Genomic DNA, 24,993 nt, shown 5'->3' on the forward strand with positions numbered 1-24,993 from the left:
GTTTACTGAGGTAACAAATCAAGTGATTTGATCATTTTTCTCATAGACTCCTATACCATCGAACTTCTTTTTGCAACCAGAGGAGTCGCCCCCTGCTGGCTATTAGAGATGATGCAAGTTTAATAAGGGTTGGCTTCACTTTTCAAAACTGGAGGCTGCAGCCTGGTTTCATGCTCCTGTAATATAAAAGGACAGTTGTAATAGTTGTAATACTGAGGATGTCAAAAGGAGTTATTTCTAACATTAGCTGAGATGGACACCCAGATTTATATCAGAGAGAACAACGGCTGTCTGTATGTCATATTTATTTTACAATGTGGGCTTTAGCTTAGTCTGTCTGAAAATGTGTGAGCTGCTGATGTGTTTGAGCTATTAAACGCAATAAGTAAATCTGGGAGTATACTGTATAGCTTCAAATCAAGTGATCAAGTGTAAGAGTTAATTTTATTAACATAATAACAGCAATTGGTTGTGTACTTATGTGCCTTTCTTGGTGTTGGGGAATTATTTTTCATGCTGAGTGAAGTGTTGTATTAGAACATCTCGTCCATTTCCTTTGTGTCTTGCATTGTGGGGGACTAGCATGAGAACCGTGTACAGCATCCTCAAAAATCTTAATGTCATCCAACCAACAGTTGTTCAGATATCTCAGTCTGGACAGAAGTCTGTCCGACATTGCCATTTTCTTTGTCAGAAGTGAAACAGCGCCCTGTCAGAATACCAAAGGAAATATATTTACCATACAATATGATAATGCATTTGAGGTCCGCAGAGCGTAGAGGAGAGAGTGAAATGGTGCATAGCAAATGAAAGCAATATTGGCAGTGAATGTGAGAGACCCTGGCTGCTGTATACCAGGCTCTGTATTCTACTGTCACAGTCTTTATCATTCCTTGTTAGAATGGCCTAGTTTCATTGTAAAGGCTTTACCCACCTCCTCGCACTTGTTTTTTTTCCTTCCCTGAGGGAAACATGTTACTCGAGTGTCTGTCTTTAACCTGGGGATCTCTACATACAGCACTCGTCTGGTTCCCCTCTTTCCCTCGGGCTCAATTAGGAGCGTCGTTCAGTGGACTCAACATGTTGAGATGATCAGTGGCTGTGTGTTAAAGACAGACGGGTATGTTCTCTTTAAAAACCATAACCTCAGAGATAAGTCGACAAATTACATCTTTGTCTGCTGTGGATCACAGTTATATGTTGTTCTTTATGACGGGAACACACATCTGCTTCAGAATAGTTAACGAAATGAATGAAATCGAAATCAACTTCATTAGTAGTGAAGTGGGAAGAGAAGCCGATTGTTGTAACACAGGAACACAGTATCTCAACAAAAATAATGAAATGTTTCTTATTGTGTTATTTACATAGATCAAAACTGATGGTGTTATAATTCTAATAATGAGAATATCTTTTCTTAGACTATCCTATACCACGACAATAAGATCTTTTTTTTCTTCTTGCCAAAGAAAATATATTACTTTAAGCTCTCTCTGGTACAATACAGTCAATGGTAATGTAATGTCTTATATTTACATAGTCCATTGAAATCAATACAATAAATTAAAAAGGATGAATTAAAGTTTAATGTGAAATCTGCATACATACTTGAGATGCATGATATACCAGTGGCTGATGAATTATTCATAGATAGTTGAGAAAATGTATTATTCTTAACACAAATTAATATTCTTTACCGCAAATGGATTTTCAGCCAATAATTACGTCCGATAATGTGGATCCCTTATTAGCAATAGCTAAGAATCTGCTGTGACTGTGAGTTAACAATGCAGGTATGATAATGGCACAGGCAGATAGATGAATAAAATGAACTGAATTACTACCTGTTAGCATTTATAAGGAACATGTGGTGATATTCTATATTTATTTACTGTCAATCAATCCCATTAGACAACCAAAAACTACATTTGATCTTTCTAAAAAGTCTGTGTAACTGATATTACTAATTTATCTTTGCCACAGCCCTCTATTGTTGTCCAAAAACCATTAAAACATGTAAAACCACCACACTGTTGCACTGGATAAAATGTTCCTTCATCCTGATGAACTGGAATGCAGTAGTTTATTTAGAGTCAATCCCAGATGCCTGGTCCTACTGTTTAAATACTCACTTGCACAAGAAATGTGTATTAGTCCGCTGCTGAAAATAGTCCCTGATAAATGTACTATTTACTCCTGTTTGAGAAATATTTGCTAAAAGCTACAGTGCCCAGGTGTTTCAAGAAATTAAATAGCGTTTATTAACTATTTACATTTATGTCTTCATGAGTGCCAGACATTTGATTGAAGTTAAAAAGTATAACGAGAGTCAGAAAACGCAGCAGGGCTCGACATCAACGCTTGCAAGTGGAATGCCTCCTGCAATCATCCGATTGGGCAAGTTCAAAATAAAGGTGATCTTTATTAGGGATGCCCCGATTGATCGATTAACAATTGTTATCGCCGGATAGTCGGTTAATATGTTATTGATAGATGTATACATTTTTTTTTTTATAAATATAAGGTGCCAAGTACAAATGATGAATACACATGAATGAAAAAGTAGTATACTGGTTACATTGTCGCACATCAGAAGTAATAGATCAACTGTACAAAAAAGTGCATCTATGTTACCATGTCCCAATATAACCATTGTGTTGGAAAGTGCATCTGTGTTATGTATATAGTATTTACAAATACATAATCACATACATAAATATTTATGTATGTTTTTCCTGTAAGGAGATACCCTTCCAACATTTTGCTTTTTTTAGGCAGTCAGTGAACTATCACAAGATTAGTCCTTTGATGTGCAATAACTGCAGGGTATTCATGAGCTTCTGTTTCCTAGCAACATAGTGTATGCACTGTGTATAAGATGCAGTGCCACGTCTCCGATCACTCATCACTATTGAAGACAAAAGGTGAATGAAATATTACTTGAATATCTGAGAAAATGTGAGACTTTAGGCATAAACATATAGCCATAAGAGCACTTCTGCATTGTTTTCAGATACCTTATTTCACATTTTTCCTTGTTATTTCGCTTCATGCATACATTCAGTCACTTCCTTTGCTTTAACTCGCTCTTCTTTCGACATCCACAGCGAATTGCTAGCCTTATGCAACCAGCACTGTCTCTTCTGCTAGAAGATCACTCTTCTAGATCAGATTTTATAACAGCAAAGCAGGCCCCATCAGTGTTCTGTTTATGATGGTATACAATAGCAATACTGCACAGCTGAGAGAGCTCAGTCAAAGGACCCTTGAGAGAAACATCACTGCATTGCTTCTCTTAATCCTGCTCTATATTGGTGCTCAATTCTAGACAAATGTGGTCCTGTGCTCATTCTGTCATCTGAGGGCTGTTGTATTGTATTATCCTCAGGTGCACAAGGAAAAAGGACTGGTTACACGTTTTATCTGCTAAACTATTCATACTTTCATGTGGATTGCCTCAACATTGACGCTTTTTGGCTGGAGATGGCTTTGACTCCTCGTCCATAGCAATCAGACATAATTTATTATGATTATTGAAATAGAACATAAATTGGAGTTTGGAATAATATTCCACCCACTTCATGTAATTATAATCATCAGTTGCTAAATAAAGTAATCCATTGGTTTTATTGGCAAGAAAATGTTCAATTAAATTGACTCCAAGCACTGTGTTTATTCACAAAATATAACAGTACACATGTATATCCAGGGTTAAAACCTTCTGGATTCAAGTAATCTTATCAGATATAATGGATCTAAGTATTCCCTGCGTTTTAATGATGATGATTCCTCTCTTGCCTCATCAAGTCATCAAAAAACCTTTTTTTGTGTGAAATAAAAGCAGCAAAATAAATGTTAGTAATGAGGTAGAAATATCTGCATGATCAAATACATGTTGGCTTTCATCATTTTATAAGGCCCTTTCTTTAGAATTTTCAATGGGAAGATTATGGGGCATGCAGCCTGAGAAGCTCTGGCTATAGCAATGGAAATATTTAAATCACAACTATAGCCACATTGTAGATTGTATAGCTATGTTGTGTGAGGATTATAGATGTAAATATATATACTATATATTCACTTTTCTTGATTTTCAAGAATGCTACAAATGACACAAGCAGTCATTTATACTAATATGATACACAATTGTATGTATTACCCTACATACTGTATGATCTACCAATTCGGCCAACTGTAGCCCACTTGTCCATATAGGTTAACACGCACATGTTCAAATTAGGGTATATAACCCTCAATATGTCCATTTCTGTATCTCCTGTATCGGTATTTAGTAGGGAAGTAAACACAAAAGGAGAGGGGAAATAATTACTATATAATATCCAATTATGATGTTATTGCTTTAAAAAAAACTAAGAACTCAGGTAGCTGAGAGGGGCGGGAGGGGCAATTAGATAGATGAGAGGGACCATTTTCCATTTTCCATTTTTCTGTGGGAACATTATTTGTATACATTTATAATAAATGTCATTACCTTAGTAAGTCATAAAAAATATATATATTTATGACAAAAAGTCATACAAATGTCATAAAAAAGGCCTACCATACTATAACAGAGCTAAATGGTAAAGTGTCATAAAAGTTATAGTATAGTATTTAAAAAAAAAAAAAGTATATTTAATTATTATTCTTTATTAATACCCTGTGGTTAAACATGCAGTGGAGACCTGTGTCTACCCCTTCTGGCAGTGAGAGTTATTACAAAAACACTTTGTGTACGTCTACTGGCTGGTCTCACAAAGCAAGTAGCTCCTCACAACTCAAAAACACTGGCGTTAATGTGTTATAAAAGTCATAGTAGAGTATTTCATAAAGTTGTAGAATATTATATTTCACAAAGTCATAGTATAGTGTCTCATTAAAACGTCATACTGTCGAATGTCATAAAAAGTCATAGTATTGTTGTCATGGGTTGCAGATTCAGGGAGCAGGGGGAAGGGCCCAAATGCAGGCAGCTGCATTAAGACACTTTAATGAAAAAAACGGGCTTACAGAATGAGAGTCCAGATGACAAGCAAGTAATAAGCAGGTAACAGAAATTCTGAGATGCAGCAAAGCAAAGAAAGACAAACCAACATCCAAAAGAGAAAAGACTATAATACACAAGAAGCTAATCAGACAACAGGACACAGGTGGGCTGACATGAGGGCAGGCTGAAAACAGCTGATTGGTGGAAAAAACAGAGGGAACAGAGCAAGGCTGACGAGACTATTACAACACAGGTGATGCACAGAAAAAAGGAGGGAAAACCACAAAGACGGGAAGTCAAACAAACACAGGACATAAGGAGCAAGAAACTTCAAAACAGAACAGGAACTAAAAAAAAAATAGTCAGAGTTAGCCTTCACAACTGTGACCGTGACCCTGCCCTTGCATATTTCCCTGTTTTTCCTCTGTAGTCATCTCCTTGTCTTGCTGAATCACAATGTTCACACTCACAGACTTTGAGGTGCTTTCCTTCAAAGTCTGTAGAACTCAGGACTGTCCCACTGTTAAATCATCATTTTCTTGAGGGCTCTCGAGCAGACATTTTGAGCCCTTTATTCACACTTTCCGTAAGTCTGCACACTTTCCCTGAGGGAATTACCCACAACTTATAGCATTGTGACGTTAAAAACAGGGTTACCAGGGAAAGCCTGAATGTGTAATATAAAGATAAAGAAAGAGGACACCACATGTGTTCAGCCTGGCATATTCAATTTACACAGAAACATTAAGATTAAGGATTTCACATGGTGCATGAAAACACATGAAAGCAGAGTAATGCAAGCATAAGCTATATATCGCATCTTGTTTATCCAACAACCATTACTTTTGTTTGCTTATTGAAGCTGTTTTGTTGTAGTATACATACTAATCATATTATAGTATATCATAAAAAAGGTAGAGTATAGTTTGTCATAAAGTCATAGTATAGTTTGACATAAAATGTCATAGTTAAGTATGGAAAAAAAATCATAGCATTGTATGTCGTAAAAATGTTATTGTCAAGTATAAGAAAAAAAGAATCATAGTATGACAAATAAGTCAAAGTACAAAAAAGGTCATACTATAGTATGTTGTATGTCCTAAAAATTGGAGTAATTATAGTTTCATAAAAAAGACAAAGCTTATTATGAAGGAACAAATAGTCATAAACAATATGTCTTGAATAAGACAAAGTAGAGTATGTCATAAAATGTCATAGTAAAATGTGAAAAAATTATAGCATAAACATATGTGTATCAAAAAAAGTCACAGAATAGTCATACAAATTCATAGAATAGTAGTCAAAGATCTCATTAAAAAGTAAGAGTATATTATATAAAAAAGAAAAGTAAAAATCATGAAAAAAAAAGTCATGATGCAGACATAAGTCAGAGTATAGTATATTGTAAGAAAATCATGGTAGAACATGTCAAAAAAGTTATTAAAAAACATGTAGTATGTTGAAAAAAGTTATTAAAAAGTCATAGTACAGTATTTAATAAAAAAGTCATAGTATAGTATTTTGAAAAAAGTCATAGTAAAGTGTGTTGAAAAAGGTCATAGAAGTTGTAGTATGACAGAAAAAAGTAAATAAAAAATGTAATTTTATAATAATAAAATACCATAGTGAAGTATAGTATGTTGTACAAAATGTCATAAAAAAGTCCTGATAGAGTACTTTTTAAAAAGTAAAGAAAAAAGTAATTGTGTTGGATGTCGAAAAATACGGTATGGCCACAAAAAGTCATGGTATGTAAAAAAAAAAGTCACAAATAAACCCTTGTATAGCATGTTGAACAACATTTTAAAAGTCATACTAAAGTATGTCAAAAAAAGTCACAAAAGAGTCATAGTATGGTATATCGAACAAAGTCATAGTATAGAAATTAAACAAAAAAATCACAAAAAAATCATAGTATAGTATGTTTAACATCATAAAAAAGTCATAGTACTTTTTTTTAAAAAGACACCTGATAGTGTGCCAAAAAAAGTCCAAAAAGTCATGGTATAGTGTGTCCAAAATGGTCATAGTATTTATGGTATGTCGAACAAATTCATTAAAAAGCCATAGTATAGTATGTCGAACAGAGTCATAATATGTTATGTCAAAAACAAAAAAGTCATAGTACAGTATGTTGAAAAAAACAAAGTATAGTACATCATAAAACGTTATTGTAAAATATGTTGTATAAAAGTCATAGAATAATACAGTATATCATAAAAAGTAATGTCCACACACCAATTGCAATCAGCTCACCACTTTCCTCAGCTCCCTTACCTGCCATTTATAAAGTCTTCAGTATTTCAACCCCAGCTCCTGACCCACTCATTGTCATTTTGTTATTTCCACTCTAGTGGTAGATACATGCACTTAGGCCATATTTTTATATTTCTGAGTGTAACTTATCCATTCCAGGCTTTTATGCCTTTTTAATAACCTTTTACTTCTGTGCCTTGGATCACCACATCTCCACCTGCCTCCCAGCCAGTTTGCCTGGATTACCTTGCTGCTCACCTACAATGGTCCTGGCTTTTGCCTTCTTCCTTCCCTGCTCCGAAGGTCCTCAACCATCCTCATCCCCACTGACAATATCGCCAATGTTCTCTGTCTTTCTTTGGGTACTCACTCTTCTGGTAATAACACCAGTTTGTCATAAAAAGTGCTAGTATAGTATGTTGAAAAAAGTAATATTATAGAATGTCAAATAACAGTAGAAATATTAAATAAAAAATGCACAATATATACAGTAAAATAGAATAATATTAAATTAACTAACTAAACAATAAAGATTTAAACAAACAAATTGTTGTATGTCATAATACAGACATAGCGTACCACAAAAGGTCATAGTAAAGGAAGTCATGAAAAGTCACAGTACAGTATATTATTTTTTTAAAAGTCATAGTTTAGTGTCATGAAAAATGTGTAGTTGTAGACTGTTGTAGACTGTAGACTGCTGAAGCTAAACAGGCAGAGAGGACCCACTTCAAGAAATGAAGACAATGTAAAAACAAAAATAGTCTTACAGAAATGAGTGTCCAGAAAGCAGGCAGGTAACAAGGAGGTACAGGAATCAGGTAAAAGAAGCTCCAAACTGCAACAAAGCAAGACGTGGTGCAAAAAACCAACAGAGAGAAATCGGGGCTATAAATACATAAGAAACTAATCTGACAACAGGACACAGGTGGGCTGACATGAGGGCAGACTGAAAAGCTGATTGGTGGAAGAAACAAAGAGGACAGAGCAAGGGTGACAAGATTATTACAACACAGGTGATGCACAGAAAAAAAGGAGGGAAAACCACAAAAACGGGAAATCAAACAAACACAGGACATAAGGGGCAGGGAACAAAATAAAACAGGAAACCCAAGATCAGTATAATAGTATGTCAAAAAAAAAGTCATAGTATAGTGTGTCAAAAATAAAGTCATAGAGTATGTCATAAAAAAGTAATAGTATAGTATGTAAGAAAAGTCTTGTAGAGTATGTAAAAATAGTAATACTAGAGAATGTAAAAAAAAAAAAAGTCATACTAGAGATTACAACAAAAGTCAGAGTATAGTATGTCGAAAAAAAGTTATAGTATAGTATGGTGTCAAAAAGTCAAAATACAGAATTGTATGAAGATGTTTTAGTTTAGTATGTCACAACAAAAGGTCCTGGTACAGTACGTCATAAAAAAGTCCTGTATATTATCTCCTCTATAATGAATGCCAAAGGGGGAACAATGCAAACATATATTTTGGTCACAAAAAAATGATTAATGAAATTAAATTATTTAATGACTTAAACCAAATTACTTTCTTGGAGGTTTCTTGTGGGGGAAAAACCTGTTTCCGTTTACACTTCTGAAAGACTTTGACATGATCCAATTGTCCTAGGAAAGTGTGCCAAGACCATTTCAAGAACATATGACAGGATTAATTATTGCACTGTGATCCAGTCCTCGTGTGATTGGTTTTGTGAGTACATATGCTCATGTTAATATTTCCCACTGATGTAGAAGCAATGAATTTGCTTCATTAATCTGAAGGAGCTGTCATTGTCACTGTGATCACGTAGCGATGAGGAGCGGTTGAAGCTCCTTTTTCTTTTTTGCTGCATTTTGTTGTCTGCTTTCACATTATGAGCCCATTAGGTGGTGTAGTTTCTGGTGTAGAAGTCTTTAGCTTGTGTCACTAAATCTCTCAATGTCATTGGACCTCTCAGCAGTGGTGTCAATGTAAATATTCTTTAAGTTTATTTGAAAATCGCTGGCTTTCAGATTCAGATGCATTGAAGCGTAGAGAGGCCGGCTGTGAGAAATAATGCATACTCGCCTATCTTCTCCACAGTCAAGAGGGAAGTCCTTAGGTATAGAAACTGAAATCTCTGCTGACTGGAGCGGATGTGTACGGTGACAATTCTGGTGCTGCCATCATTTTAAAAAGAGTTTTTTTTTCTCCTGCTTTCTTTTATATCCATCAATTCATAGAAATCTGTGTATCATTGAGGTCAAATACATTTGTTTAATAAAATAAGTTATAAAACATTTGCAGATCTGATATTAGGAACAACTCAAATACACATTGTATATTTCGGTGCAGGACTGTGCTTTGACTGGTGTGTGGATTAAAAACAAACAAAAACACAGACCCACTCATACAAACATTGCTCTCTATACCTTCTAGTCTTCAAAAATGCCATAGAGTAAATTTAATGTTTGCTGAAATTGTGTACAAAAGCTGCAGGGTCAAATCGGTTGTATTGGTCACTGACGCATACCAATGGATGGAGAAAATAATAAATAAAAAAAGGTTAACATATCAAGAATTGCTAAACTCATGTAATGCTCCCCACATTGTTGGTTTGAGTTTGTCTTTCTAACAAAAACAGCACTTACCTTACAGTTTTACTGATTAATGTATGCTCCACTTCTCTTTCCTTCTGTTGAATAAAAACTCCACTCCTCCCTGCAGCTTATTCACAGTAAAATGTTGCCAGCTTTAGCTTCACTGTGAAGAAGCCGCAGGACTCGTTTGCATGACTGAGGGTCAGAATGATCTCATTAGTAGTAGCTTCACACGTACACCATCAGTGACCATCAGTATGCTTCTCCTTATGTTGGATTATTTACTGTTGTCTCACTCATACGGGAAACATTGGAGTCGTATAATCTTACAACACTTGTATTACGGTTTATGTTATAGCTGTTTCATTGGTTACATTGACTATGTCAATAAAGTATTTCATTGTGAAGTGATAGTGTATTTTTTAAACTACAAACTGTATATGTTTTTTGTTAAGTAGATTTAGTAGATCAAATGCAATGTTTCATTCTCCTGAACATGTCTTGTTGACTTTGTAGATTTCTTCCAAAGAAACAATCGCAAATGCATTAACTTTGTTTCCCAATAATCGTGTCTGTAAGATTCATGTGGGACTGATTATTCTAGTCTGTGGGTCTCGAGGAACAACATAGTGGTTATTTGCAGCTTATAATGGCCATAGCCAAGTGTTATTTATTAATAATATATTGATTTACTGATTTATTTAGTTGGCATCCCACATTAGTGCCCCGCAGTGTCCCTCATGCTGTACATAGAAGTTTATTTGGCAGTCAGCCAAAAACTGTATAATACATTTCTTCCCTCCACAAGTGCAAGTGCATGGTGCATTAGAAAGTGATTCTTGGTGCATAAATATGAAGACGGGACTTCATACAAAATGTTCAAAACTGTCATCAAATACCGTCACCGTCAAAATTGAAATTTCATACCTAGTATTTCCTAGGCTAGTAATATATTTTTAATGCAAGATCATTTACATACTTGTAATTAAATAGTTACCACCTTTTAGAACTGTGTTCTTTGTTTCTGCCAGAGTGGCACAAGATATTTCTTAAAAAGAAGCATCTTATTCCATCTCTGAAGATGATATACACTCAGTATATACATTTGGCAACCTTGCTAAGCAACACTTGTAATTGCCCAGCCTTTTGTATAGCGGGCTCACAGTATCAGGGAGGCGTGGAGAAGCTGATGGCTCCTGAGAGCTTGCTGCATGCAGAGGCCTTAGTTTCAAGTAGAAGCAAACCATTCATTTGATGTAATTTCACGTTTCCCTCCACCAGCTCTCCGTCTTTCTGCTGCTATTATCAGAGCAGTAGTGGCAACATATTATTCAGAGGATGGCAGCCATTCTCTTTTTTTCTTCAGGGCTGACAAACGTTTTTTTATAATCTGTATTATTAGTTTACATCAGGAAAAAAAGATACAGACACACACACACACACACACACACACACACACACAGACACACACACACACACACACAGACACACACACACACACACACACACACACACACACACACACACACAGACACACACCTGCCAATCCTTTAGCTGAAGATGATGCATGTTTGTTAATGTATGATTCCGTATGCATTGTATGTAATGCAATGTAAAATAAAGTGTTCTTCTCTTAATTTTTAACGCTACGGGTCGGATTAATGATCAAACTAAAAAAAAATTAAAAAAAAAAGAGCCTGAAAACGGATGTTGAAGTTTCGAAACATTTTTAATAGAAATAAAATTTTGTATAAAAAAAACTAAACATGCTTCACACACTTCATTAGTTTTCATGGGGTTTTACAAATACATATTCAGATAGCCAGGCACTGTATCTTTTTGTACATTTACCCCAATTTTAGGATATGTCAGGACATAAAGCAGACATCATCAATCTATTTAATAACATACATTAACTTGCCATTTAATTTGGTCAGCACTCACATTTTATTCTGCAACACAAATGGTGTTGAAAGTAATACAGAGGGAGGTATGAAGAGCAGCATTGAATCCACAACACAAATGACCCCACAATGTTTTTCCCCCCAAGACATTAGAGGGCTTTATACTTTACGAAGCCAACTATTAATCTGTTCAGCGAGCTGATGGTGATTGATAGAGATATTTTATACTTTTGCAATTAGATTTTCATTTGTTGAAAAGCCTTACACCTTCCCGACACCTCCCCCTTATCATGAGAGTGCCTGAGGAGGACATGTGTAGTAATGAATTTTCTCAGTAGCTGGTCCATTATGGATATCACCTTCAGGTCATATTGCACAATCCTCTCAAGGGCATACTTCATCTTAATTCCCCTCCTAATGGATCTCCTCAGCTAAGCTTTACCCTTACACTACGTGTGACCAAGAGAGAAGCTGGTGGCAGTGATGGGAGGGTCATCCTGGACGACAGCTTACAGTAACATCTCCTGGATAAAATACCGTTGATTTTAACCACGAGCCACTGTTTCAAAGCACATACAGGTATGTGGAGGGCAGTGGCAGCCTTCGGCTAGCTGGTAATACAAATCATGGCCTCACTTTAAGCACAGATAAATAATCACTCACTAGACCTTCACCATTTGAGAACAGTTTTTAAACGTACAATAGGCTCGGGCCCAAACAATTGTTAACAACGCTGCAACAGAGTTTTAAACGCATTCCAAAGATATAATTTTTTTTCATTGAGTTTTTTTTCTTTTTTTTTAACAACACAACACAGGATGTTGAAACTGGCATGCTCAAAATCGGCAGAGACCATCTCATATGTGTACTCCTTCTTATTGACTCAGTGGAATCCTGAAAGAGGGGAAAAAAATTAAATAGTCTGGCACAGATTTGTTGCTTTGTTGAGATGATCACCATTTCCAGTCGTTTGACTCACGAGACCGGAATACATTTAGAAATAAAAACAAAACACAAGCCTCCTACCCTCTTTAGAAATCCATGGACAATGTTTTCATGCCTTTTTGGTGTTGATTAATCCCTTGTGATGCCTTGAGGGTTTTAAGATTAATTACAGTTTTCAAAACTGGCAGACGACATTGAGAACACCTGAATATATTCTTGATTTTAGTTCCGTTTCAGTCAGCGCTGCTCACGATGACGGAGACGTTTTTGAAAGAGGGCATAGTTGAAATGTAAACACTCAAAAGGAAAGCTCCATCCGTCGGCCTCTGCCATGCAAGTATTTTTAATTTTTTCCTTTTTTTTCGTGTGTGTATTCTTGTGAGGCAGACAGGCAATTGTACCGTTATCTGTTCTGGTCCCCTGTGTTGTCCATCCCTGTGGTCTCTCTCCTCGCCATGTCACGTCTTTGGGCAACGCTTCTGTGATCTCCAGCCGTTCAATGACACATCCATTTTTTTTATGCCGGCTGTGTCAAACTCCACTGCATGTTTTTCTCCGTCAATGTGGAAATTATGATGAGTACATTTGTTCATTAGATTGCATGGTTGCTGTAGCTGATGTAGGTTTGCTTTGTTGGGAAAGCTGAAAGAGAAGAAGAAGAATAAGAGGGTATATTGAGATTCCAATGTAGTCAAGGATAACTATTGTACTACTGTGCTATTGATGAGGAAGATTAATGAAGCGCATTTGTGGGTGTTTTGTTTAGCCTTATTTTCCTGATGCAACAAGTGTAAGATGAAATGTCAAACAATGGCAGAAAATGTGTTCAGTTGCTTTTTTAGTCCCCATGCTGCAGTGTAGTGCAAATCCCTCAACTCTCTAGGTATGTTCTTGCCCCTGAATACATGCCTGTATTAACTACAGCAGATGGGGGGTTTCAGTGTAGCCAACTGTCCCCCATCACACCTCCTTTCCCTTCAGCTATCAGGCTTCAACTTTCCAGTTGTCTCCCCAGACTGTGTTAGCTGATTCGCTGAGGTGGAGCAGATAAATCCTGACATATCGCCGCCGAATCACGGCAGTTGGGGGAGCTGGCCCAGACAGGAATTTTTCAATTTCATCAAGCGATACATCCACGGTGGCGATGACAATGACAAATGGTGCTTATTCAAATAGCCATGGACTGTACAGCGCCTGTAAACGGTAACCCCATCAGGATAAATTGCTGCTGGCTATCAATTCTGCGCCTTTGCCTTCTGACTTATTGTACAAAAAGGCCCTATTAACCCTCCACAGAAACTTGAAGCAAGATAGGAATTAATGTTGCAATGTGTGTTTACATGTATCTATGCTGATGGGCCACAATGTGCCATTGTTACTACAGTGCATTGTCACAGTGTTTGTATTCATTTCTGTGTTAATGGTAAATACGCTGTCAGCTCTTTTATTCTCCTGTGAGGGGAAACATTACTCACTACTGTTGAAAGGTAAGGACTGAACCCAGCTTTGAAATGTGTGACAAAAGGCTCAATTTCCCTGTTAATACAGTCCAGAAGCAGAGAAAGCATCTCTGTTGACAGACATGAACGATTAAGAAGTCATTATTTACTTTACTGGTGTGTCACTAATACAGTAGCACCAAGCAATGTTATTGATATTGACATCAGGAACAGGCGCTAGCTGAGAGATCGAGCTGCTTCAGAAAGAATAGTTAGATGTTTGATTGATAGGTATTTGATTTTCTCTTTATTTACATTTAGCTGCAACTCTACAGCTGAAATTATTAGCTGATTAATTGATAAGTTGATTGCCAGTAATTTAAAATGGTTATTGTTTTGATAATAGATTAATTGTTTTAGTCATTTTTCAGCTTGTTTAAGGAATTTATGCTTTTCTTTGTAACATCTGGTAGAAAACTGAATACATATAAGGTTTTGACTGCTGGTCAAATAAAAACAAGCTAGTTGAATAGGTCACACTAAGCTCTGGGAAATTACAACAGAAATTTTTCACTGTCTTCTGACATTTTATAAACGTACGTTATCACTGGATTTATTGACTGCAAAACTTGTCAACATAGGCACTTTATCCTAGTTATTAGAGTTTGAAACATCTTAACATCTTAGACTTAAACAACTATTCAATTATCAAAATCGTTTTCTGACTGGTCAAGTAATCAACTAATAGTTTCAGTAATAGAAGTGTAAATACAGAGAGCAATAGCCAAAAAAAGGAAGGTACCTTTTTAGCATGTGATGTTAGATTTCAGGTGTAGCCGCTAAATTCAATGAAACGATGAAAAGAAAATGACAATTAAGGTTCTACTGAAGTAGTTCTAATTAATCTATTATTGAACTGCAGAATGTGCTCTGGAGTTCAGTAATACGTAATAAAACAACAGTGGTTACTGGATTCAATGAGGTGTTAAATAACATGCCACATATCTTTTAATAAGTAATTATTTTTTTACTCTGCTTCATGTCTCTGCATTTTTTGCGTATAATCTACAGACACTGAAGGACAAAACATGCTTGAGAAATGACGGAACAGTGGGTTGTTAGCCAGAGGCTTTCTCATTTGCATTTATATACTTACTTTGTGTTTCGAGGCTTTCACACAGCTCGGTCTTGGCTTCTCCATTGGGTCTGAGTCCGGCCTTGGGGTTGAACTTGTTGGACATGGTGGCGGCGGTAACCACAGCCTTGAGGCTGCGAGTGCGCTTGGGCACATTCTGCTCGGGGTGGAAGAGAACCACGTAGACCTTGGGCATGTAGAGCAAACCAAGGGACACCGAGGCGCTCAGGCTCACAGAGATGGTCAGTGTGGTTGTTTGGATGTACATCTGCAAGAGGCAAACAACACACATGCAAAACACAAAGAGTTTAGCCCTTCTTTGACACTGGAGTTGGATGATTTGTCTATATGGGTAGTGACCTGTACAGTACAAGTGACATCTGCTGTGCATCGTTATAATTAGATCATCCAGTGACCCGTTAGTTGGCCAAGCTGTTGTGGAAGTACTTTCTATTGTGTCCGGTAGAGGCTTTCAAAACTATTTACTGCTGGTGAAGTTATAAAACTTGTTTTAAATCAGCATCTCATTTGCTTTTTACGGCACATACTGAACCAGCCATGGCCAACTTGTTTGTTTAATTTTCTGCCATACTAGTTTTAATATGGCCATAACGTCAACCTGAACACACATTTGATAACAGCAGTCGATTGGATCCAATTCTGACTCACAACAAGCAAGCCAATAAAAAAGATACAAGCTTGTGAAAATTTTACACATGGTCAAATCCTCTGAATCACGGGGGAGGATAACGCTCAGTAGCGTTCTCGCTCATTCCATTTTAATTGTTAGTAAATAAATGAGTCATCTTCAGGGAAGCATTGAAGAAGAAGGAAAGCTTGTGTAATTTCTATACATTACATGTTGTCACTGCAGGACTGCAGGTCACATGAGAAATAATTACTTTGAAAGTTGCGGTACACAAGCTACAGTTTAATGACTGCAGACTTCAATGCAAAGGTTTACATTCTTGACAGTAGTTTTGTCAAACCCAGTATTTTTTTCTTTTTGATGTTTGCTACCTTGTTACAGTAATGGTGTCACATTGACCATAATTATGAGCGAGCGAGTGGAAAGAAAGCTACGATTTCTCCCAATTGATGAAAAGAACTACAGTGTCAACAAACAGCTAGCAGCGACATTAAAATAAAATCCAATATGAAGACCAATAAATTAAAATCAGCTAATTTAAGTATTAGTATTTGTTTGTATGGGCTCACACTTGTTAATAAACTGCTACAAATATGTAGAACAACAAAATAATCAAATTTCGGGTATATATTTAAAGTGTGACTCAATACTTATGACGAGTTCAAAATCAGTATCCTGTTGTCCTGAGCTTGACATGGAGTGATAATGAAAGATGCAGCAAAGACAGACCTTTCAAGGTAATACCTTCACAAAATGGCAGATGTGGTGAAGTGAGACCTCTGCTCGCAGGAGGCCGCGGACCTCTCGCTCTTTCGTTGCTGTTTGAGCAATGAAGTCACGCTAAGAAAAATCAGCTGGATCCGGCTTACAATGAAAAAGTATTTATAATCTACAAATGCTAAAAGACAATTACAAACTGAATTACACTGTCAACAGTAAGGAATCGCGAAACCGAGTTCAAAGACTCTCCCCCCCTACCGGCCTACAAACGCCAGTTCACAGTAAAGAGGATCGCCAAGAACTGAATAACATCTCTCCGAACAATGTTTTTATACCCAAAAGTCAGTAGTTTACTTTCAAAAGTCCATTATCAGCTTTGTGATTGGCTGAAATCCGATTGTCTCCTCCTGTCCTCGGACAATGCTCTCCATTGGTCTAGGTGATCCGCATAATGTCTGAATAGTGTCCTCTGGTCCGACATGTCCTCCTCCTCATAAAACAGTGTGAACTCAACCCCCAAGCTTCCTTAGGGCTATCTACATCAACATCTCTGCTTGATCAATACATCTCCTTCCCCCACTGTTAACACCCCACATTCCTGAAGTCAGCTCACCAAACTCATCTCATTATCATACAGTTGTTTTCGGATCTGAAAAGCCTGTCTCAAAGGTCTCTCTCTTTCCCTCAAAACATTCAGTAACTGTATTTTATAGTTTGATACATAGAATGATTATACTTTTATGATTTAACACTTTTCCAAACAAACATGTTATAACATTATATCCACCACGAGGAGTGATTATTAAACACACTAACATTGCTTTTTAACTTTAAATACTTCATACAGATCAACAGCCTAAAAAATGATCTAGTATTTCACTTTACAATACATTATTATTTTTTGGGCTAAATACTGTATCATCTAAGGCAAATGTCTTGTGGCTATGTATCCGAACATGTGGGATTTGGGAAATACTGCTGTGTGCTAACCATCTAATAAGAAAGTGAAAATGTACAACTGAACCTGTACATGACAATAATGTTTGAGGCAGAGGCTTCTACTTCCTGCCATGTGATCCGTATTCAGAGTATATTTATGTTATAAGGACTTAGGGGCTACAACACAATGTTATAGTATATTCACTTTAACGTGTGCAGGAGCTGGCAGCAGTCAGCATCATCATCTCAGGAAAAAAATAATCTCATATGAAAACACGACAGGCTGTTTATATTCAACTCTATTGTGCAGACAAATGTATTGCCTTTCAGTAAACAGCACAAAATTGTGAAATTGATAATTGAAGTTTAAATGTAGTTAGTTTATCTTGCTTGTATGTTTGAAAAGAAGTAAAGAAATTGCCACTTCTAATCCAAAAGCTTGACGTTCCAACATCTGGTCTGCATCTGTTGCTATTGTAAACAACCTAATCTATCACTACTATTTTTTTTCCACTTTAGATTCTTACTCTGCCTCAAGCGGAAGCTGTTTTTGTTTGTTTATGACATATAAAGGCTTTTAATAAGGCACACGCTCAGTTCCTGTCTTCTAAAGGCAGTTTATTAAATAGTGCAGCAACAGAAATATATTTCTTCAAATCAAAAAACAATTCCCATAAGGGAATGAATGTTATTTTCTCTGAAGGAACGAAGGACAAAGCAGCTTTTCAATATGAAACACTGCTGCGGAAACTGATTTACAACTGTAATTAAACCACCGCTGACTAAAGTATTCCAATATATGATTTTAATGCGTGCTAGCAAATCAGCATCAACCATTTCGGGGGGCCATGATATATGATGCAAAGGCTTTGTGCCTTTTACTGTAAATATTTGTATTTCATTATTTTAGGGTAGTACCTCTTCCTTTTTAGCGGGTGAGGTTTCATCAGCTACTGAGTGACCCCCAGCCCCCCCACCCCCAGTAGGTCCTTGCTGGTTTTCCATCAAAGCAGAGTAACATTTAGCTCCCCAGATGTGACCTCTACTTGAATATCTTGTTTGTTTGTTTTTATTATTAGTGACTCTCTGTGGTGCTTTCCCCCAAGAATAGCTGCAACTCATCTCAGCCAGACCTAGTACCATGTGGGACTGCTGGCTGGAGAGAAGGATGGGGAAGAATGGGGGCTGTATGATGGAGGGACAGCTGCAGTGGTCCCCTCCCAGCTGTAGGGAGTGTGAACCAGTAAACCTCTCTGAGTTTAGTTCATTGCTGCCTCAAGGACAGACTGTTGAACCCAAGCTGCTGCTCGAATAAACAGAGAAAAACTAATTCTCTGCCGCCTTTCAACCAACAATAAAAGACAGTCTCGTAGTCACTTAGTGTAAACTGTAGGATAATGAGGGGGGAAATGAAAAACATATTGGAGTTAATTTAATGTGCAATATTCAGGATTCAGAGTAATAATAAAGCAGCAAACAACTATTTGCTATGTAATGATATAGTGGAGTAATGTCTATTTGAGCAGAGAACAAAGTCGTTCTCTCTCTGGGAGTGTTGTAATCCGAGCTTCTCCCGGCTCTGTTGACATTGTCGGGCCGGCTGCGCATGCTTTTATGCCATGTTAGTGCATGTTAGTAGCTCTATAGGCACTTTTACCACAGCTATCACTGTTGAGTGTGAACCACAGACTCAGCCGTCGCTATGTTGAGATTCATTGAAAGGCAATCTAAATGCTCCAAATCTTGTAACACCTTTGACCCTATAGTTTGAAAGATATTTAAAAAATAAAAAATACTCGCAATTCAATAAAATGCAAGCAAAAGTTGTTCACATTAATGTACATTTAGCATTCCAACTATAAAAAAGTACAGGCTACAACTAACAAAACTAACAACGACTTCATCATCAAATAATCAATCTGTCAGATTGATTATTTGAAATTATATTGTCCATCTCTTGTCTAATATTCCAAAACTCAAAGATACTTTATATAAAACACACTTTTACAAAAAATAACAGTTGCTAAATAATTTGAGTCATTTGACTAAAGCATCACTGAACTAATTGTTTTAGTTTTTAAAATTGTACATTGTTTCTTCAGGATCAAGGGTATAAAAACCAGCCAGACAAAACGTAAATGTACTAAGAAAATAATATAAAAATCAACTAAAACAATCTAATCGTAGTTCAATACAATCAACTGGTACAAGTTAGATAGATAGACTCTTCACACGTAAATAAAAAGCCTGTTGTTAGTGAAAGGTTTAATGCTATAATTGGTATTAATTTTCAAAAATCAGATAATGATATATTGGTTGATATTCATTCATTCATTCTTTAAATACACAAATCTTTACACACACAAATAACATAATCAAACACTTTTCAGTAAGATACTATCAGTTAATAAACAATTATGACTAAGAGTGTGATATTTAAAAGAAAAGAAAAAAGTGATTTAAGTGAACAAACTATGTAATGCGACATTGTTTCTAAATAATCTAAAACATATCTTTGGCATTCTCGTACTAAGTTTCTTGGTAATTCATCAGAGGACATATGTGGCGATACAATATACAAACTAATCTTGGCTGATATATCGGCCTCGCTAATTAACTAGTTTAAGTCAAAACACAACACACATCTGACCACATTGTCATTCAATCAGCATTCAATCAGACCCCCCCACAACAACAAAATCCTAATGCAGTGCTTCACGGAGCTATAGTTCATTTTGCTTCATTGCCCGTTTTCAATCTAGTCATTTGTTTCCTCCTGATTCCGATGCACCCAACATGCACGGACCAGACTCCTCAAAGCGAGCTGTTGTATACCTCACACACTTATCGCGTCGCAATCAGCAGATCTTGCCTGAGGCAGAACATAACATAGGAGCAGCAGTGTATGGCAGCATTAATGACTGAACTAGACGCGGAGGAAAACAATGGGGATCCATCATTATATATATATGATGAGAGGAGTTAATGACATCCCACATCGCTGCCTACAGAGAGCGCGACACAACTGAGGGAGAAAGGCAGTGTTAGCTGATAACGTAAGATTAATTTGAGGGTTAATAAATGTAAACAGATTCTATTTTCGACCAGCGACTCTAGAGAGCTTCTGCTGCAGGATGCAAACTACTTTCTACGTTCAGCAACTGCCTTATTTCTCAGCATGCTATGAAAACGTTCAGCAGAGGTGCTTGCTACATGAGATTTCACTATAATTGCACTCTAATTAAGCTAATAAACAAATAAAAGCCTTAGGGGACGCAACAATATAGCTTCATGGGAGAATGTCATTTATAAAGATCTCAATTCTCCGGCCTTGATTAGCTTCACAGCCTGTTATTATTATTATTGGAGCACCCAGGGGTCAACAGGCCACGACCCAGAGGGCTGCTCTGCTGTAGGCCTAATGAACGTAACAACTGCTCTCTGAGGTCCGAGATGTTGCTGTGCTCCCTCTGCTCTGAAGCATCAGTCTTCATTATGTATTATTGGGCCTGCGGGACATTGCTGTGAATAATGCTGTTTACCTTTGTACTGAAAAGAAAAACAAAGAGAAAAGGAAAGGAACCCGGGGGAGGTGGTTACAGGTAGCGGCGAAGAACACATCTGTCTGACATCTGGTCCTGTTGAACTCACTGCAACTCCCACTCTTTGTCTGACTAGTACACTAACAGCAGTTTTTTGTTGTGGCCGAGTTGACAAGGCCAATAGTGTGACTGAGACTTCATAGAGAAATAAACAAAACCACTCAATTCATCGGTCCATTCACGCACGGTAATGGCAAGACCTCTTTGTGTGGGCTGATTGCATTTGAACTGAGCCTATTGTGCTGAAGCCTCATTCCCATGCATGCTATTGTCCGTCGCCTCTCCTCCTGTCTCCTGTCTTTTGAGGCAGCCGCTGATTTAGACCGTTTCTCCAGGTAAGCAGGTGTCACGTCTATTCCTGATGCTAGCACAACGCTCGGTGATCACGCTCCACAGATAGAGCAGATGTCCCCGTTTGAATGATAGAGAAAGCCTCCCCTGGCATTTGTTACATCTATCCTGGCACCAGATGACAAATAAATGACTGTGTGCTTGTAATGCTGAGGCAGAGGCCCGCTGTAAAGTGGTGATGAGCACATAGGCGGCTCGATAAGGTAAATCAAGACCCGGAGGAAGTGGAGCATTTAATTGCTCTGAAAGACGTGTCAAAGTGGGCTGTGAGGCTTTGTGCGGCCATTTACAGTAAAAAGATTATGAGGTGTGTTTGCTTTGACATGTTAATTCCTTAAATAAGAAAAAAAATGTATGTAACCGCTCAGCGAATCAGTCTACAGGTTTTTTAGTTTTTTTTACATGAAGCCTATCACAGCAAAACTGGCTACTTTTTTGTTAGGCAGTAAAATGCAAGGAGTCCTCCAAACAACAAAATACGTTGTTACATATGACATATATATGTTTTCTGATCTATCCCCATGACATTATTTGCTCTTTGCTTCCCGCAGAAAAATAAATCAGTTTTCAGTGGTGGAAGAAGCACTCAGATCTTCTATGTGAGAGAAAATATGTGTAAAAATAATGCATTAAAGTCCTGCATTCAAAATAATACTTAAGTAAAAGTACATAGCATCAAATTCTATTTACAAGTAAGAAAAATAAAAGTATTCATTTAGTACAATGGCCAGTTTCAGAATAATATGTATTGTATTACTGGATTGTAGTTATTAATGTATTAACGTTGCAGCTGATCAAGGTGGGGCTAATTTTTTTAAACTTATTTATAATAAGTCTCTACTTGAAGGTTGACAGTGCCTTTTTAATATATCATAATCATAATACAATTATCTAAATCTTATTAGTAACTAACTAAATCTATAAAATAAATGTAGTGGGGTAGAAGTATGAAGTACCATAAAAGTACTTCAAAATTGTACTTAAGTACACTACATGAATAATTACACTTAGTTACCTTCCACCACTGTCTCTTTTATGGTCATCATGGTTTGTGTTAAAATTCCTACTTTTTCGACATGGTTACAAAAACAACCACTGGATTAAAGTTGATTAACAATCATGGTCCTGGTTAAAAGAAGAGGGAAGTTGGACATAGGAAACAAACAGCATAATATCGTCACAATACTTCCTTCTATGCTTGGCTGTCACTTCAACATAAACATAAATTGATTTTAGGGATTGAGGGTCTGTCTTCAGTAGCAAAGTAACTTGCTGCATGGTCTGACTAGACAAAACCATATTAGAGTGTGAATTAAATTAAGTTTTTCCAACTCTACACTCAAAGGCCCCTTTTGGTTATATATTAAATATGATTATTCTCTCTCAAATGAGGAGAGGAAAAAATGTAGGACATTTCCCTGCAGCAAGATTTCCGTTTTGTCTTCCATTTCATGTGTTACCTTAACAACGCTGAGGGCAATGGTAGAAGTTTTCCAAATGATAAAAGTAAAACTATCTTCTAGACATTGTTTGTTCAGCTTTCTACAGGAAATAATTATTAATGAGGGAACAATATCTTTTGGAGTGCTTTATATTTAAGCAGGGTGAGAGAAGTTTCTCAGGGTTTGTAAGTAGAAGAAGAAGAAACAAAAAGTAGGACTTCACATACCCTTCAATTTTTTTTTCCACTTCTATTTTACTATTCAAAGCCATGCTAGCTAATGGATTACCTCATCCTCCAAAAAAGCTGTTCACTCTCTGTGATTGTATAATTCTCTTTCATCTTCAGAGAGAGGAGATGAAATGATTAAACAAAGAACTCGCTGATATCCACGGCTGCTGTTGACATGCGACTTAAGATGTGCAACAGTCGCATTAAAAAATAACGTGCACTTTGAACTTGGACTGCTTTTTCTTTACTGTGTGTGCTGATGAAGACGGCGCTGTGGTTGACATTTCACTACATTTTCCTTGATATATTTCAGTAAATGCAGCGTAACAAGCAGCATCTGGTGAGCGCAGCAGGTCTCTCATTGTTTTCAACATGTTGCTGCTGTTGCTCAGTTTTAGTGTTAACAGCAGGAGATTTATGGGGTAAGAGAAGGCCAATATGCAGATTCACAGTAGTTTGAACTCTGTGGTTTTAACACAACATGCAGCATATGAAAATAAGTCATTGTGCTGCTGGTCACATACTACATTATTAATGTAATTCAATTGGCTGCAGTCATATGCAGATTTCCTGCAATGCAGTAGTAGGCTATACAGTGGAAATTATTTTTGGGATGCTGAGCGTGACACAATGCGCACAATCGGTCTCTCTCGAGCTCTTTCCCACAAAGGTAACCATCACAGCCAGTTTTCAAGGCCAGTGTTTTGATGCATTGTTTGCTTTAATCCCTGAGGGGAGGAGGTAAGGATTAATTTGTTGCATCTGTCAGATCCATGCTGGCACCACTGATAGTGTCCATGCCAGTTTGAGGATTTTCCCCTCACCGCTGTCCTCTCTTGTAGCCACTGAGCCCGTTTTGTTGCACTGCCAAAATACCTCTTTCAACTGGATCTACACATATCTACTGTCATTGTTTTACCCCTTTGGCTCCATACCCAGACTGTCTCCACTGAATGCGAGTTCCAAGCCCAGCCTCCATTTCCATGCCTCTTTTGGATCCCACTTGACCTGTAGCCTCCCCGAGCTCCTACTGGATGTGATCCAGGTCCACGGTTCACGAGGTCAGGCACATCGATTTGACACGGGAATAAGAGTGTGAGCTTGTCTTTGTGTCAACAGCTCAGCAGTCTCTAATGCACTGTGGCATATAGACATCACGTATGCGTGAGTCATAGGCTTGCATGCCGTTATTTGAGAATGCACTTATAAAACTCTGTGTCCACATTCGGTATGTTGTTAGTACATATGAAACATGAGGCTTCTGCATGACATCCTGTGACATTGCTCTTGCCAACAAAGGCAGAGTGGAGTATTAAAATAAGAAAAAGAACATTGGAGGTCTGCCTGGGACTGAGGGTTTGAACATTGCTGATAAAAAAAGAAGTTGACTTATGTGCAGTAGTGGAAGAAGTACTTATAACTTTAAATAATGGAGTATTTTCAAATTGTGGTTCTACTACTTATAAAAATCTGACAATCAATTTTTTAAGCAAGTACAAGTACAGAAGTATTATCAGCAGAATGTACTTACTACTAGTTAATGTACTGAGTATTAAAGTAAAAACCCTCATTATACAATACCAAATAGCCCCTGACAAAGGTACATTATATATTATATTATTAGATCATTTATATTTATGCATCAGCATGTAAACTAGATTATCATGTGGCTGACCTAACTATAAGTGCCTAATATACTGTTGGGTAGTTTAACCCAAAAGTTCCCAATCTGTGGATCAAGACCCTACAAGAGGTCAAGACAAATGTGACTGGTCAAGAGGAAAGCAGAAAATAAAACATGGATGTGAGTACTGGTTTT

At 37.1% G+C, this 24,993-nt stretch overlaps 1 protein-coding gene across 2 annotated transcripts in view; it reads right to left on the minus strand.

Annotated features, from left to right (window-relative positions):
- Positions 1–11,528: 11,528 nt before the first annotated feature.
- The window catches only part of LOC137873988 (metabotropic glutamate receptor 4-like), a 153,029-nt gene continuing 139,564 nt past the window's right edge, over positions 11,529–24,993 (minus strand). The window contains exons 10-12 of one of the 2 annotated variants that reach the window (XM_068712536.1): positions 15,263–15,509; positions 14,909–14,945; positions 11,529–13,309 (exon numbers count right to left, since the gene is read on the minus strand). In XM_068712536.1, coding sequence (XP_068568637.1) covers positions 14,926–14,945; positions 15,263–15,509 — 267 coding nt within the window. In that variant the 3' untranslated portion in view covers positions 11,529–13,309; positions 14,909–14,925. The remainder of the gene's footprint in view (positions 13,310–14,908; positions 14,946–15,262; positions 15,510–24,993) is intronic. The other variant, XM_068712535.1, reaches the window with a different exon arrangement.

The sequence above is a fragment of the Cebidichthys violaceus genome, unplaced genomic scaffold, assembly GCF_023349555.1.
Source record: "Cebidichthys violaceus isolate CVI_PGR_0920_01 unplaced genomic scaffold, fCebVio1.0.p SCAF_17, whole genome shotgun sequence".
NCBI lineage: Eukaryota > Metazoa > Chordata > Actinopteri > Perciformes > Stichaeidae > Cebidichthys > Cebidichthys violaceus.